Source organism: Clupea harengus, chromosome 11 (genome assembly GCF_900700415.2).
Source record: "Clupea harengus chromosome 11, Ch_v2.0.2, whole genome shotgun sequence".
Lineage (NCBI taxonomy): Eukaryota > Metazoa > Chordata > Actinopteri > Clupeiformes > Clupeidae > Clupea > Clupea harengus.
The window spans coordinates 22,454,829-22,469,074 of record NC_045162.1 but is presented as its reverse complement, the minus strand read 5'-3'; the positions used below and the strand labels follow the sequence as shown (position 1 = coordinate 22,469,074).

At 42.6% G+C, this 14,246-nt stretch overlaps 1 protein-coding gene and 1 long non-coding RNA gene across 2 annotated transcripts; both read right to left on the bottom strand.

The window, feature by feature from the left end:
* Positions 1-2,236: 2,236 nt before the first annotated feature.
* Positions 2,237-4,476, bottom strand: LOC116222411. Its single transcript, XR_004164630.2, has 3 exons — positions 2,688-4,476; positions 2,542-2,563; positions 2,237-2,398 (listed from the first exon to the last, which is right to left on the bottom strand). It is a non-coding gene; the product is annotated as an uncharacterized LOC116222411 (long non-coding RNA).
* Positions 4,477-7,592: 3,116 nt separating this feature from the next.
* LOC105905469 (serine/threonine-protein kinase pim-3-like) lies at positions 7,593-11,219 on the bottom strand. Its single transcript, XM_042709136.1, has 7 exons — positions 10,941-11,219; positions 10,334-10,828; positions 9,906-10,000; positions 9,400-9,450; positions 8,788-9,166; positions 8,258-8,434; positions 7,593-7,696 (listed from the first exon to the last, which is right to left on the bottom strand). The coding sequence occupies exons 1-7, from the start codon at positions 10,948-10,950 to the stop codon at positions 7,605-7,607; spliced, it is 1,299 nt and encodes a 432-aa protein (XP_042565070.1). The 5' UTR covers positions 10,951-11,219; the 3' UTR covers positions 7,593-7,604.
* Positions 11,220-14,246: the final 3,027 nt, after the last annotated feature.

Sequence of the window (14,246 nt, the reverse complement as noted above, 5' to 3'; positions counted from 1 at the left end):
TGTCATGTAAAGCAATCAAATACATTTGTGTCATCTTATTGTTGTTCTCCTGCCTCCGCCTCGTGTTTATGCGGCATGAATGAAAACACAGAGACATGAACCCTGCCTCAAAACATGGGTTTACAAGGGAGAAAAAAAGAAACCTGTTTGAAAAAGGCAGTCCCTTTGTAGTGGAAGCTCTACCTGCCTCATGAATTATTAGACAAAGAGAGAGAGAGGAGCTGTCTACTTTCATCACCTTGTGAATCACTCAAGAAAAGAGAAGAGAATAGTTCAGGAGTCTTTCCTTCTTTGTATGAGTCATCCATTAAGTGGGAGGCATCCCCATTTCTGTCCTGATCCCTTCACAGTCTTTGTGACTAAATTAAGCTGCCCTAAAGCAGTACCTGGCAGGCCAACCTGCCCTACATTCAGTCGGTCCCACTGTGGATTGCTATATGGGGAAATTATGTCACTTTGAAGTACTTGACATCTCCTCCAATTTAAAACTCATGATTGCTTTTATAACGGTCTCGACTTGACTTCTGAAGCTGCTGATTAGGATAATGACAAGTAGTAAAGAATTGGTTTCCACCCACTCGAGCATCAGTTCATGCACACTCTCACACAAAAATGTATTAGAAATCCAGAAGATCAAGCATTTGTGTCATCAATTTGACTTCCAATACTACTTAACTATACCACTATATACAGTACTTATATGGATATACAGTCGACCATTGTTTTATTCATGTGTGAATTTACAAGGTGTGAGTAACTAGGAATTAATCTGTGTGTCTCTCTCTCTGTGTGTATGAGTGTGTGTAACTAGGAATTAATCTGTGTGTCTCTCTCTCTGTGTGTATGAATGTGTGTAACTAGGAATTAATCTGTGTCTCTCTCTCTGAGTATGAGTGTGTGTCACTAGGAATTAATCTGTGTCTCTCTCTCTGAGTATGAGTGTGTGCTGTTTAACATTATGTCATCATCTCTTGACAATATAAACAAATAATCCTAGAGAACCAATCTTCCTAAATACACCTAATAAAATAACACAACCTAGAGTGAATAAAAGTAGGCACTCAGCATTCTCAGCATTAGCTTGCCTAAAAGTTCCCCACAACTAGTACTTTGGATTGACTGCATTCTGCACAGAAAACATTCAAACTCAGCCTAGGCAATTTATATGTAAAGATATTTTCCTAGAGTGTGTCTCTGTGTCCAACTCGCATGATAATGGTGTGCGTGTGTGTGTGTGTGTGTGTGTGTGTGTGTGTGTGTGTGTGTGTGTGAGAGAGAGAGAGAGAGGAACAGTGTCTCGCCTGAGGCTACGCTGAAAGCTGGCACCCCAGATGGGGCGTCTGGAGGAGGCAGATGAATGATGAACACTCTGAAACACATGAGACAGAGGGTGATAAGGATGGGTAGGAGTTGCAGATTGAATGTGAAGTGTTTGTGTGTGTGTGTGTGTGTTTGTGTGTGTGTGTGTGTGTGTGTGTGTGTGTGAGTGTGAGTGTGAGTGAGTGTGTGTCTTTCTGTGTGTGTGTGAGTATGTGTGTGGGTGTGTAAGTAAGTGTGTGTGTGTGTGTGTGTGTGTGTGAGAGTGTAAGTGTGTGTGTGGGTGTGTAAGTAAGTGTGTGTGTGTTAGTGTGTGTGTGAGAGAGAGTGTGTGGGTGTGTAAGTAAGTGTGTGTGTGTTTGTGTGAGAGAGAGTGTGAGTGTGTGTGTGGGTGTGTAAGTAAGTGTGTGTGTGTGTGGGTGTGTAAGTAAGTGTGTGTGTGTGAGTGTGAGTGTGTTGGAGAGACGGGGGGGGGGGGGGCGGTAGGGAGAGGGAGGGTAAGGAAGCTGGGTCATGTTAGGAGAGAGGAGGCAGTATAACGGAGGATGAAAGCCAGTGTGTTTGCAAGACACCAGCCTCCGTTTTAGAGAGCCTCCAGGAATCTTGAAATTCCGAAAACAAGAGGAAGGCAGAGATAGAGGAAATTGAAAAATAAACCAGCTCACCCTGTATAACTTTAGCCTCCTAACTACTGTCTGAACCAATGTTTACCCCAACGAATGCAACCCAGTGAGCTACTTTACAATTATGCTTGATCCGTGGAAAAATAAAACATAAACCCATTTTTTTTTTACTATTTTCTTTTTATTCAACAATAAGAACACCAATACAACAAGTCATCGACAACCAGAATTAAAAATTAAAAATTGAAAAATAATATATAAAAAAAAAGGGGGGGAAAGAAAAGAAAAACCTGCTGTCATGTCAATTCTGTGTCAACTGCCATAGAGTCCAACATAAACCCATTTTAAAGACAATGATCATTATGACAAGATTTTTAGACTACCATATGATTACTGTGTAATGACTAATATCAGTCATTATGCTAAAATACTCTCCATCCATTTTCCAATTTGATATCCTGGAAAAGAAAAGAAAACACAGTCATTCAGGTCAAGTACAAACACATCACTGAGATTTTCCAAGAGGAACACTTCCTGACAAGGTAAAAGTAAACAACAAAATGTCAACAGGAAAAACAACAGGAGATGATGACACACTCACTCGGCCAGCGAGAGAGCTTGTTCTGAGCAGAGAGAGAGAGAGAGAGAGCGCACATTTTCTTGGAGCTGGCAGCGATGATACATTAAAAAATCCATTACTTCAAAGAGCAACTGTGAGACTGCGAAAATAAATGTCAGCCAGCTGACCTGCCAGCTGTGGGTCTTCCGATAAGCTCCTAAACAGCGGTGATCCACTGCACACTCTTGATTCTGTTTAACGCTGGAACAAGGAAATCATTAGTTTTGTAATGAAGGATGTCAAATGCTCTCTTTCTCTGTCAGTATAAAACAAGTGCTAACAGAAAGATGGTAAAAAATTCTTGGGCTATTGTCCTTAGTGGCAGTTCGTTTAGAGCAGCCAAGCCAGACAGGAATAATGAGGTAAACAACAGTACCAGCTGAATACATTCCTTTGGGCACATCATCAGTATATGTCCTTGATGGCACCCTACCTGTTCCCTGTACTGAGAGTACCTTGCTACTGGCAGATATTTAGGCTGATGAAAATGGAAGGGGACCAATAAAGTTTGAAACAAAAAACTATTCCCCTTTACAAATAAAACTGGGACATTTAAAAAAAAAACTCAATACAAGAGGTTACATGTCCTCAAATGTACCTTCCCAGGGCTCGTGAGCACATTAACGTGCCTGTGACACTTGTGGAAGACAGTTTGTTATTATGCATGAGGGGCTGTTATGAGGACGCACTCATGGCGTGTTTCTGAAGGGGCAGCGGAGATCTCTTCCTGTCCGTCAACCTCTTGTGCACGTTCCTGTGTGAATTCGGCGAATGCCGTTGCAATTGAATGGCTGTGTCCTCAGAGCCAAAGCAGAAGTATAAAGAGGTGGCGTAGATAGACGAGGGAAGAGCGAATCCCATCTGCCTCGCTTCTGCGACAGAATAGCAGAGATGGCTGGGAGCGATTTATGCAAAGAGCATATTGACAGACAGATGAAATACTTGTTGCACATGTTAAAAATGTAAATGCTGATGAATATCTGCTAGTTAGAAAGCGTTATGGTTTAGGATAGCATTATGGAGGTAAATGGAGGCAAATAAGATGCAGGTAGAGGCATCCTTGTCAATGAACCCCCTGCAAGGGTGGCCTGGGAAATAAAGAAAGTTTAAAAACAGATAAAAACAAAGTTATTCAAGACTATGAAGACTATGACTGAGTGCTCCAGTGTCTAACTGTCAGCCCTGACAGTCTAAATGTGTCTTAACAGAAGGGCGACAGATAATAGGCTACAGATATCCACATATACAGATAATCGGTGCCCAAACCATTTTCTCTGTCAGCCTGTCATAATATCCAAAAGCATGTTTAGTCAATTAACTGGGAGACGAGGTGGATAATGATTCAATAATTATCAAATTAGCGGTTGCAGACACATCTTTCCATTTGCAACCTCTTTCTCCATCCATCACATCATCCTTTGTTTGAGCTCCAAATTATGCTTTGCCAGCAAACATATGGTTTATCCACAATGCTATAATATTTGATGAAATGTCTAATAGATTGAGCGCAGACACTCTCTGTTTGTTTACTATTGACTGAAAGTGCTTTGGGTGTGTGGAATGCAGACAGTGTTGACAGACCATAAATTCGGGCTCTGTAGCTGTGTCACTCCTTGCAAATTTATTTCAAGCTGAAGATTAACCGAATATCTGATACTAAACCGTTTGATTAGTTCTAACTTTGATTTTCTGAAACTATTAAAAGCCCTTGGGATTCATGTCGTCCCCTCCCAGCCCTACAATTAGACATCGATAAACAAAACGCATTCATGGGTCATGGCCTCTGTGTTCACGTGTTGTTACAATTTCCATTTAATTGATCCTCTGGCATGGGTCATACATAATTACATTTACATTTACATTTAGTCATTTAGCAGATGCTTTTGTCCAAAGCGACGTACAAGGGAGAGAACAGTCAAGCTAAGAGCAATAAAAAGCATGGTGTAACAATAAATACTACTTTACATGAGAATTAGAAAACAACGACCTAGAAAAAAGGAAAAAGAAGTGCAGGAATGTAACTGCTGAAGTGCAAGTTAAGCGCTAGTCAGGTGCCAGTTAGGAAGGGAGGTGCTCTCTGAAGAGTTGGGTCTTCAAAAGCTTCTTGAAGGTAGAGAGGGAGGCCCCTGCTCTGGTAGTACTAGGCAGTTCGTTCCACCAACTACAAATGAGAATAGTCTGGATTGCCGTGCTTGCACAGACGGCAGTGCCAAACGACGCTCACTAGACGAGCGCAGCGTCCTGGGTGTAACATTTGCCCTTACAAGAGCATTTAGGTAGGTGGGAGCAGAACCAGCAAGCACACTGTAGGCAAGCATAAGTGACTTGAACTTAATGTGAAACGTACAATGTTGTTTTCTTCAGTCGGTAAATACTACGCAGTGTGGCTGTTGTTCAAAACATGTGCTCTGGCGAGGGATTGGAACCTTGACCTGCTCTGGACCTACATGTTACTACAAGTGAACACGTCCATCTTTTCTAGCCCTGGCAATTCAGTAAGTGAGCACAAGCTTTGAGAGATGACATGGAAATGATAACAAGCCTGAGAAGAGCCCTCGTCATTCGGAACTGATGACAAAAGCGATCCCAGAGATTACTCACCATCTGATACTGTGGCAGGTGCATGCAACACTCAACGTGCTACACAGCTGATCAGAACCGCATGAGCCATCTGACTGTGCCAAATTTCAAAATCCCACTAAGGGGGCTTGGATTAAATAAACACCATCTCCATGTATGAAAGACATTATTGACATTCTTGTGGAGTTTTTGAAAGAAAGTCTCTTGTGAGGATTTAAGTTCCTCTAGAACAACCCCACCCTCACAGCATACATGTATTACTACTTTCACAGAGGTACATCTGCTTTTATCAAGTGATTGAAAGCTTTGCAGTTTTATCTCTTCTTGCCAATACACCATGTACTTTAAACTGAATAGGACTCTTTGAGCAGAGATTTCAAAGAGCAATGACGACATCCAGGAGGTTGCATTCATGTAGAAGGGAATGAGGGCTATGAAGTATACTTCTGTGAAATCATGTTTCTTCTCGTCTGGTGAGACTGAAGTCAGTTCTTGGCTTACGTGAGAAACAACTGGGCATGCTCAGATACCCACTGTTCTGGCTGCAGCGACTACAAAATGAAACCTAGAGACTGACAGAGAGGGGCGATTGTCAGGACATGTCTGGCAAGAACCTGAGAACGAGAGACTGCCAATTGGAGATGGCAAGCGATGGGTGTTGGTGGCAGCCGACACCTGTTGTTTTGTACGACTAACCATCAAGCCCCCGTCACCACCTCCAAACCCCAGCTCCCTCAAACCACCCGCCCCCTCCAGATTTCCAAGAGCCTGGCCATGTCTTCTTTTAACACCTGACAAGTTTAGATGCCGGTAATGGGCACGGTTGGTAGACCTGCAATGCATCAGTCAGCCATACAATAACGACTTCCGCAGGGTGCCTGGACAGGCAAACATTATCGACCATGATAGTGTCACTTACCTTGTGTGAGCCATTCTTAGAATAGAACTGGGAGACATGTATTTTGTGATAGGTTAAAAAAAAAGAATTACTTTAATGGGTTTCCCAGTATCCTTGGTTCTCTCCATGACTCATCCAGTAGTCCATTCAGACTTGAGCCACAGCTCTTGGGCTTCCAACTGATTTGTTTACCCAACAAAGGCACGACCGATGACACCGCACCTCCACACTGGTAACCTGGAGAAGCACCTTTTCAAAATCTTTGCCTGAGGTGAACTCTGAAACTGTAAATAATTTAAACTCAGCTCCCTCTTATATTACCATGGAAAAGCATAGGCAGCAAACACCAAGAATTATAAGTAATGTTCAATAGGATGGATGTTGATATGCCAGTGTAAGCAGTGTGAGTGCACAGCCTGAAGAAGATAAGGGTGCTGCACAGAATAGGATGTTTCTAGTTGCTAGGAACACTGCACCTGTGCCAGGCTTATAATGGAGATGGGGAGACGAGGCAGGGAGCCATGCTGCTGGGACAAAAGAGAGTCATTTGGAGGTGAAGCTGGGGCAAACACCTTGCTGTCTGAGGTTTGCCAGTGCTTTGAGCTATCGCTGGATTCACAGAAAAAACACTGTGGGGTGCACTGGCATAATTGGCTATTGTAGGGAAGAGAATGTGTCAGGTGTGACTGCATCAATAGACACAGCTTTTTTTTTTTCATTAGTGAAATCAGCCGAATCTAATATCTAAAAAAGCTTCAAAACAAGAGATCAAACTGGGATGGGCTGAGAGGGAGAGCCTTGCAATTCCATTCGAAGCCATTTAACGGCAGACCACCTGTGCACATCAAGGGCTTCATTTTCTACCCTATTTCAAAGAAATAAAAGAAAATGTTCTGTGGAGTTTCAGATATACCAGATGACCCTTTGAAATTACTACTCTTAACTTCCCTCTTTTCTTTTTTTTTCCATTTATTTTTGTCATACCTTAACAATAGCCAGTATCAGTGGAGTGATATATTGGTACTGGTACTGTGTCATGGCGTTCCTAATCTTATTCGCTTTTAATCTTTTTCTATCAATAAGAGTCCCTGTTCAGAGCTTCGCCCAGACTGAGAGGGGCTCCAATGAATCCAGTCTAAGAGCAAAGGAAAAGACACGCAAGATCATAGGATAACATGAGATCACAAGATAAGATTTGAGGTGCGTCAATCATTTTCAACACTCACTAATGTCTTAGATTGATTTAACTTACACTTAAAACTCTGTCAAATGACATGGTTTCAGGGTTTCAAGACTCTTGTACTCTACAATACAATGTACAATAAAATTGTCTCAAGGTGCTTTACAGAGCCCAGTGCCTGAACTACTCTTTCTTTTCCAATATACTTTGCCAAATGCATTTAACATAACAGCACTATATAATAGCACTATATAAATGTTATGAATTATTATTATTATTATTATTATTATTATTATTATTATTATTATTATAACCATGCCAGATGGCTTACTGGTGAAGGCGAAGGTTAAGGTGAATGCCATACTGACCTGGGGCTGGACGGCTCCTCTACCGGAGCCAAGAGTGGAGCTCGATCTGCTCCAGTGTGGGACGGTCTGACGCCTTCGGACTCAAACACCAGCGGATCAGGTCACGGCACTCTGCCCTCAGTCACAACAGCACAGACGGGGAATGGGTTCAAAATTAAAAAACTGCAGTGAGAACATCGGAGATTCTGGTCATTTTGATCCACAAGAAAATTGTTACATGTCCTGCCGGAGAGTAAGGAGCAGAACATGTAGTGAGCAGTACCAAGGATATTAATGGCGTCAAGAGCTCAGCTGAAAAGTGTCTTAAATGAACAACGTAAGCATGTAAAACACTGGGGCACACTATGGAACAAGGTGCCACTCAGTACAAACATGTGCAACGGGAGCCATGTTTCAGCAGGCTTCCACGAAAGAACAGCAGGGATTTCTACTTTTCTCATTGTTCCATTATGTGCCCTAGGGTTTTTATTTATATATGTTTTATTTATATTTATTTATTATTTATATTTATATGTATATATATATATATATATACGCACACACATTATCCATATATGTGCACCCACTGCCTGGTGAGGCAATTCAGAGGACTGCATTTCCTGAACCACACAGTCTTTCCCTATCATCCATGCTGCTTCACATCGTCCACACTGTATGTATTATTTGCCTCACCTTGTGACAGGTCAGTGTCAAACCTCAGTCTCCCCTTAATGATGTGCCTGGGGCTGTTGAAGGGGAGGAAGCCAGAGAGCATGCAGTAGAGGCTCACGCCTATAGACCAGACCGTGGCTGGACCAGCATGATATTTCCCCAGAAGAAACCATTCGGGAGGAGTGTAATCCAAGGTTCCTGCAAATGGGATGGAACATACGGAGGGGGATTAACAATGTCAACTTGGCACTTCATGGATTCAAGGTTCTGGCAAATATGATAAAGAAGCCCACTTTTCAAAGCTTCAGTAAATAAACAGCATTCTTCTCAAAGCAGTACTGATAAGAGATTTTCAGCTTTAGGGAATTCAGGCTTGTCTGATTCAAGAGGTGTAGATGTCACCTCACCCTCAGATCAGCACATGAAAAGATAACACATGACACTAGAGATCAATGTGAATAGATACTTCAAAACATGATATTGGAAGAAAAAAAAGAGAGAGAGAGAGATGAAAAAGATTTTTTTTTATCACCCCACAGATCCACCCTCACCTGCAAACTCCTTGTAGGCAGAGCTCTTCCACGGGCCTCCGCAGCCGAAATCAAACAGCTTGATGACGTGGGTGTCTGTGCCAATCAGGATGTTCTCCAGCTTCACGTCCCTGTGGAGAACGCCGCGCTCGGTGCAGTGGAGCAGGGCGCGGACCAGCTGAGCCACCACCCGTCGGGCCAGGGACTCGCTGACACGGCCGCCGCCGTCCAGGCAGAAGGCCAGGAGGTCCTGGCAGGGCTCGGGTCTCTCCAGCACCAGGGCGTACTGGGTCTGCAGGTTGAACCAGTCCAGCATGTGGAGGACGTGAGGGCTCTCCGGAGCGGAGCAGACGCGCTTCATCAGGGCCACCTCCAGGGGGAGAGGACCCTCGAACTCAGGCTGGAGAGGGATTGGGGGACAGGACGTGGAAAAGAGGAGATGAGAAGAAAATAAGGGGGAGAAACTGACAGAAAATGAGGGGGAAGAGAATATTAAACTTTCAAAATATTAAACTTTAACCCCAAACAACAAAGTACAGAGACACTGAAAGGCTGTTGGTTGGTATGACCTTGAAAATAGAAAAAAGCAGATTTCTAAGGCAGGTATTGTGTGAAGATGGTGGAATTACTAACAAGTTTGATCTCTTCCTCAGCATGGAGTTTGGACACATACTTAATAGCCACCTGACAAGAGAAAGCTCAGTTTGAGAAGGCCACATCCTATTAAAAATAAATGAGCGTTTGCCTTTTCAGCTCTTCACACATCACACACTGTTACTATAACGGAGTCTATAGATGTGAAAATGACATATAAGTTTGTGAAGGTCAAGACTCTCCAACTGTTGACAGAATATTGAAGGAAACACACCAGAGGTTTCTTTGAAAAGAACATGCATGGTTTCAGGGCCAAAGTGCCATTAAGAAACTCTGCTATCAGTACAGCTCAGATAATGTGTGACTAATCCGTCTCTGGAGATGCCAGAAGCGTGCTGCTCCAGTTCACAAATCCTCAGCAGGCTCTAATATGCACCTTTTGAGCATACGGCATGGACTGGGGCTGCTGTTGAGAGAATGGCAGTCTCTGCCAAAGGTGTGTGGAAGGGTTGTGAGAGGATATTTACTAGTCGAGCTACTCTTACCGGTAATCCATCAGACTTTCGCACTCCAGCGAAAACAGACCCATACCCACCTTTCCCCAGTAATGATCCCTTCTGATAAAGCCGCTCCAAGCGTGCTGTGAAAAGAATGTCGTGTTTAGACCAGACGTAAATTATTATCTTTGATGTGACACAATGGTTTCCCCTTTGTTTTTTCGATATCCAACACAAAATTATGGTAGATTTTCAGTAGCCTTACGTAAGTGCACAGAAATTTAGACTATCAGGTTGCAAGCAATTAGTTCCATTAGTCCCAACAAGATGAATTCACACACTGCATTAAATTATGAAAGTCTCCATCAAGCTCTAACATTTTGTATGTATAATAAATCTGTCTGTCTTTTGCACTACAAGCAGTCTTTCATCTGTTATATTTCTAGTTAAGATTATGACATTTTCTGCATGAGAACCTTTGCGTGGGGCTTTGGCAGGTCTGACAGCATCAGAGGTCTTTGTGCTTTCAGGTTGATCACACGATCGCTGGGACCTCCCAGACTTCCTCCTCTTTGTGGGCCGCTCCTCCTCCTTAATGAAGAGGCCGAACCTCTTTGATGGACCAGGTGTCTCGTCTCCCAGGTAGGGCTTGTGTGCAGGGACTTCAGCCAGTGTCAGAGCCAGATCAGCAGGCTGACTACCGAGACAGTATCTCTTTCCAGCCATCTTGGACGGTGTGGCTGGGCATCGCCGCATTTTCCGCAGGGTTCCACCGTAGAGGGTCGGTCGGGTCTGGAGGGTCGGTTGGTCCCCTCCAGGGGATTTTACTTGGGAATTAGCGATGGAACTGCAGCTGGAGCTGGAACTGCATCCCAGCGCCAACCTCCGCATCGATCTGTTGGAGTTCTGAGACCTCTTCCTCTTTCCCCGACCCCTGTTCTGGCCTTTGCGAGGTTTATCATTGGCAGACGCTGAGGAGACAACAGAAAAAGAAATATTTACCCTGTCTTGATTGCACTGCTTTAGCATTTTAAAACATTTGTACATTTGAGTACATCCTGTACATATATATATATAATTAACCTGAAGACATAGTGCCTTTGGGGAAATGAGCACAGACCTAAACCGAATGGTTTAAGGCCATAAAGGCCCACATCATTTTACGTGACGTGAGATACACGCACTGCAGATGACGTCACAATGATTTTATGGGTTGTCACCGCCAAACTCATGTCTCCTTTGTCTTCAACAAGTAATGTTTGCTGTAGTATGGACGTAAGCTTATAGCATTTACTTCCTGTCACACCAGCCGGCGTTGTTTGAGCTTCAAATATTTCCAGAACTTCAGTGAACACACAATGAACTGTCAGTCCTTATTACCATTATCTCCACGTTGTCGGCGATGCTGTCGTTGTCAATTTCACAGTGTCACACATCACACTGATTAGGCAGTGACTGTAGGGGAAAAAAACGGCAACTGTCAAGGGGCTTGCGTGACAACTTCACTTAAAACAAAACACAAAGGTGTTCATGCCCTCTATGACTCTTCAATAGGCTAAAAACAAAAACAGTTGTGTTGTGACCTGTCACGACGATCATTTGCGTGAAGGCTTTGGTGAGTCCTCATCCCGAGTAGGCTGGTGGTGTCCCCAACCATGTAGCCTAGGCTACGCGATGCTTATACTGTATGTGTGGTGAATGGGAAAAGAACACGATGTCCATCATCACACCACTGCGTTCATTTTCCAGTAGAAACCGTACATGGCCTACGTGATGAAAACAGTATCATTTAGAAAACCTGGTCAGTGGTAAGGCTATTTGAAATCGTCTGTGCAACTGAACACTCCTGAGTGATTTTTAAAATTAATTGCAAGTCAGTGCATCGGAGCAAGATGTTGGCTTAACACAACATAGCTCAATAAAGAACATTTTACAGAGCCCATGGGTTGATTCAGAATGAAACAATACGTTATATTATAATACATTTCTTCTTAAAATGATTGGTTTGAGAAGCCTAACATAATTTACCAGATGTGTTGTATTGTTGTATAGATGTATTGTTGCTATAACGCTTACCCGAGAAACACATGGAACAATGATGAGCAATAGCCTACTCGATCAGAATCTAATTTATATTCTCGTCATTGTAGAGTAGCCTACTTGCATGACTGCAAAATGGATTTGCCAAAAAAAAAAGTAGAGTAATGTCCCTGACAAAATGTTGAGGAAAAAGGAGACACTATGCAATAGCCTACTTCCTTTTAAATGAGCTATTTGGTATCATTTTCAAATCAATTCTGGCGGAATATTGTCATGTGAGGAACAGATGTACACACCTGTCATTCCCACTAGACATCCAGCCTATGCACTATGTGGTTCTGTGGTTCAGGTAGGAATACAGGCGAACATTTAAGAAAAGCCTTCACAGCACACCGTCTCCAACAATACTCCCCAAAAGACGCCAGTTAGCATGTTAGCAAGCTTTTATCAGTGCCAACTGGGCTGTTGGTGGGGTTTGTCGTTGCAGGGTTGTTGGACAGTTTTGGGTCTTTGCAGGCTTTGAAACTCTTGGGCAGTACTGCTGTACTCTCCAACACTAACAATCCAGATGTCAATGGGGGTAAGACTATGATTAAACAGTATACAAAAACAAGACAGTGGCATTTGCTTGCATATATCTTAACACGTGGGTGTGATTGGGTCTTTCCTTTCATGATCCCTGGTATCACAAGTGAGAAAAAAGAAGCAGAATGAGGTGACCACTTTAACTAATAAGCTGGTTTCATACTTTCTCTTGACAGGGAGCTTGGCCATTTCACCCAACAGTGTCTTTTTTGTGTGTGAATCATCTCTGTTCCTGGCATTATTTTCTCCCCAGACTAAGTGTACCCTACCCTGGGAAAAACCTGTCTGGTTCCACACAGCCCACAGCTATGTTGTCTAGGTTTGTACATTTATTTAATGCATCTTGGTATTTGAACAGTTTAAAACTTTCCCCAGAAAAACTTTCAGTGTGAAATGGCAACACTTTGCAGTCTTACTCAAGTTACAATGTCTCTTACCCCATCATGTCGCACACCAGCAACATTTATAATGGGAGCGCTCTGGAGAATGCTATTTGTTTAATGAAAGGCCAGACAGGCTGGAGAGATTTGATAGAAACCATCAAAAGAAGTGTTGTTCTCTGTGAATGCTGAAAAGATTCTCTGTGTACCTGGAAAAGGGCTCATTACATACCTCATGTGGCCCACATTTCATCTTCCACCATGGTAGAAATAAAGCGAAAATCAATACAAATCTGACCCACATATGTTTTTGTCATGCCTCACAAAAATTGCCTCGCAGTGAATTCGTACAAAGATAGATGAAAAGGAGGCTCTCCTCACTGCGCCATCACTGTGTCTGAGCTTTTGGTTACACCTCGCTCTGCAACGCATGAGGCACATGCTACTGAGCTGTGATTTCTCTCCAACTGAATGGGATATCTCAGCTGGGGACTGGAGGGGTGCGGGTGTAAGACACAGCGGGGCTCAAACAGACAATACCACAGTTTTATCCAGGTACTCTTCTGGTGTTGCATTGTTACAGGGACAGCTAAGATGAAAAAATGTAATAAACTAATTTGGTACATCCTGAAATGTTCCTCTAAGCTTTAACCGAGCTTCTTTTTAAACTAAAGTTGTATGACTTATTTTGCTAGTGCCATTTCCCATTCATTAATATGTCATCATCGATTATATTCTTGTGAATTATTTGTCTTCTATGACACAAGCAGGCCCTATTGGTAGCAGGGTTAATGAAAACTAGCAGTGAAAGACATTATTTCATTACCTAAAATAAAAATGAAAATGAGTTTTCAAAAACACGAAAACTAAATATTGCCCACCCCACCCCCTATAGTACTGCTATACCACTTTATCCTATTGTTTGACTTCCTGAGAGACACTGGCCTAATAAAAGGACCTAGAATGAATTAACTAATGAACATTTCTAAATTATAATCATAACTGTGATTGGTAGTCTAGGCACAGGCACAAAGACAGGGGAGAATGAATAGCGGTTTTCACAAGCTGTGAACAAATCCATTACACCCAGTATTATATTCATTTCATACTCTAATGCCCACTCATTTGAGTGTGAATGCATTGTGAAGGCATATGCTGAAATGTTCACACTTCCCTCCCCTGGATCATGCAGCTCAATGAATTCCACTGAAAGCAACTCAGAGTTCACAATTAAAAAAACTCTCAATATGTCACATTCGTTCTCAGTTGCAGGTTGTGCATTAGGAAATATCAGAATATCAAATGGAATTAATATTAGAGGAAATAATCATTCAAGACGAGATTAAGATTTTATTTGAATCTGGAATTTAAATGTAATATTCAT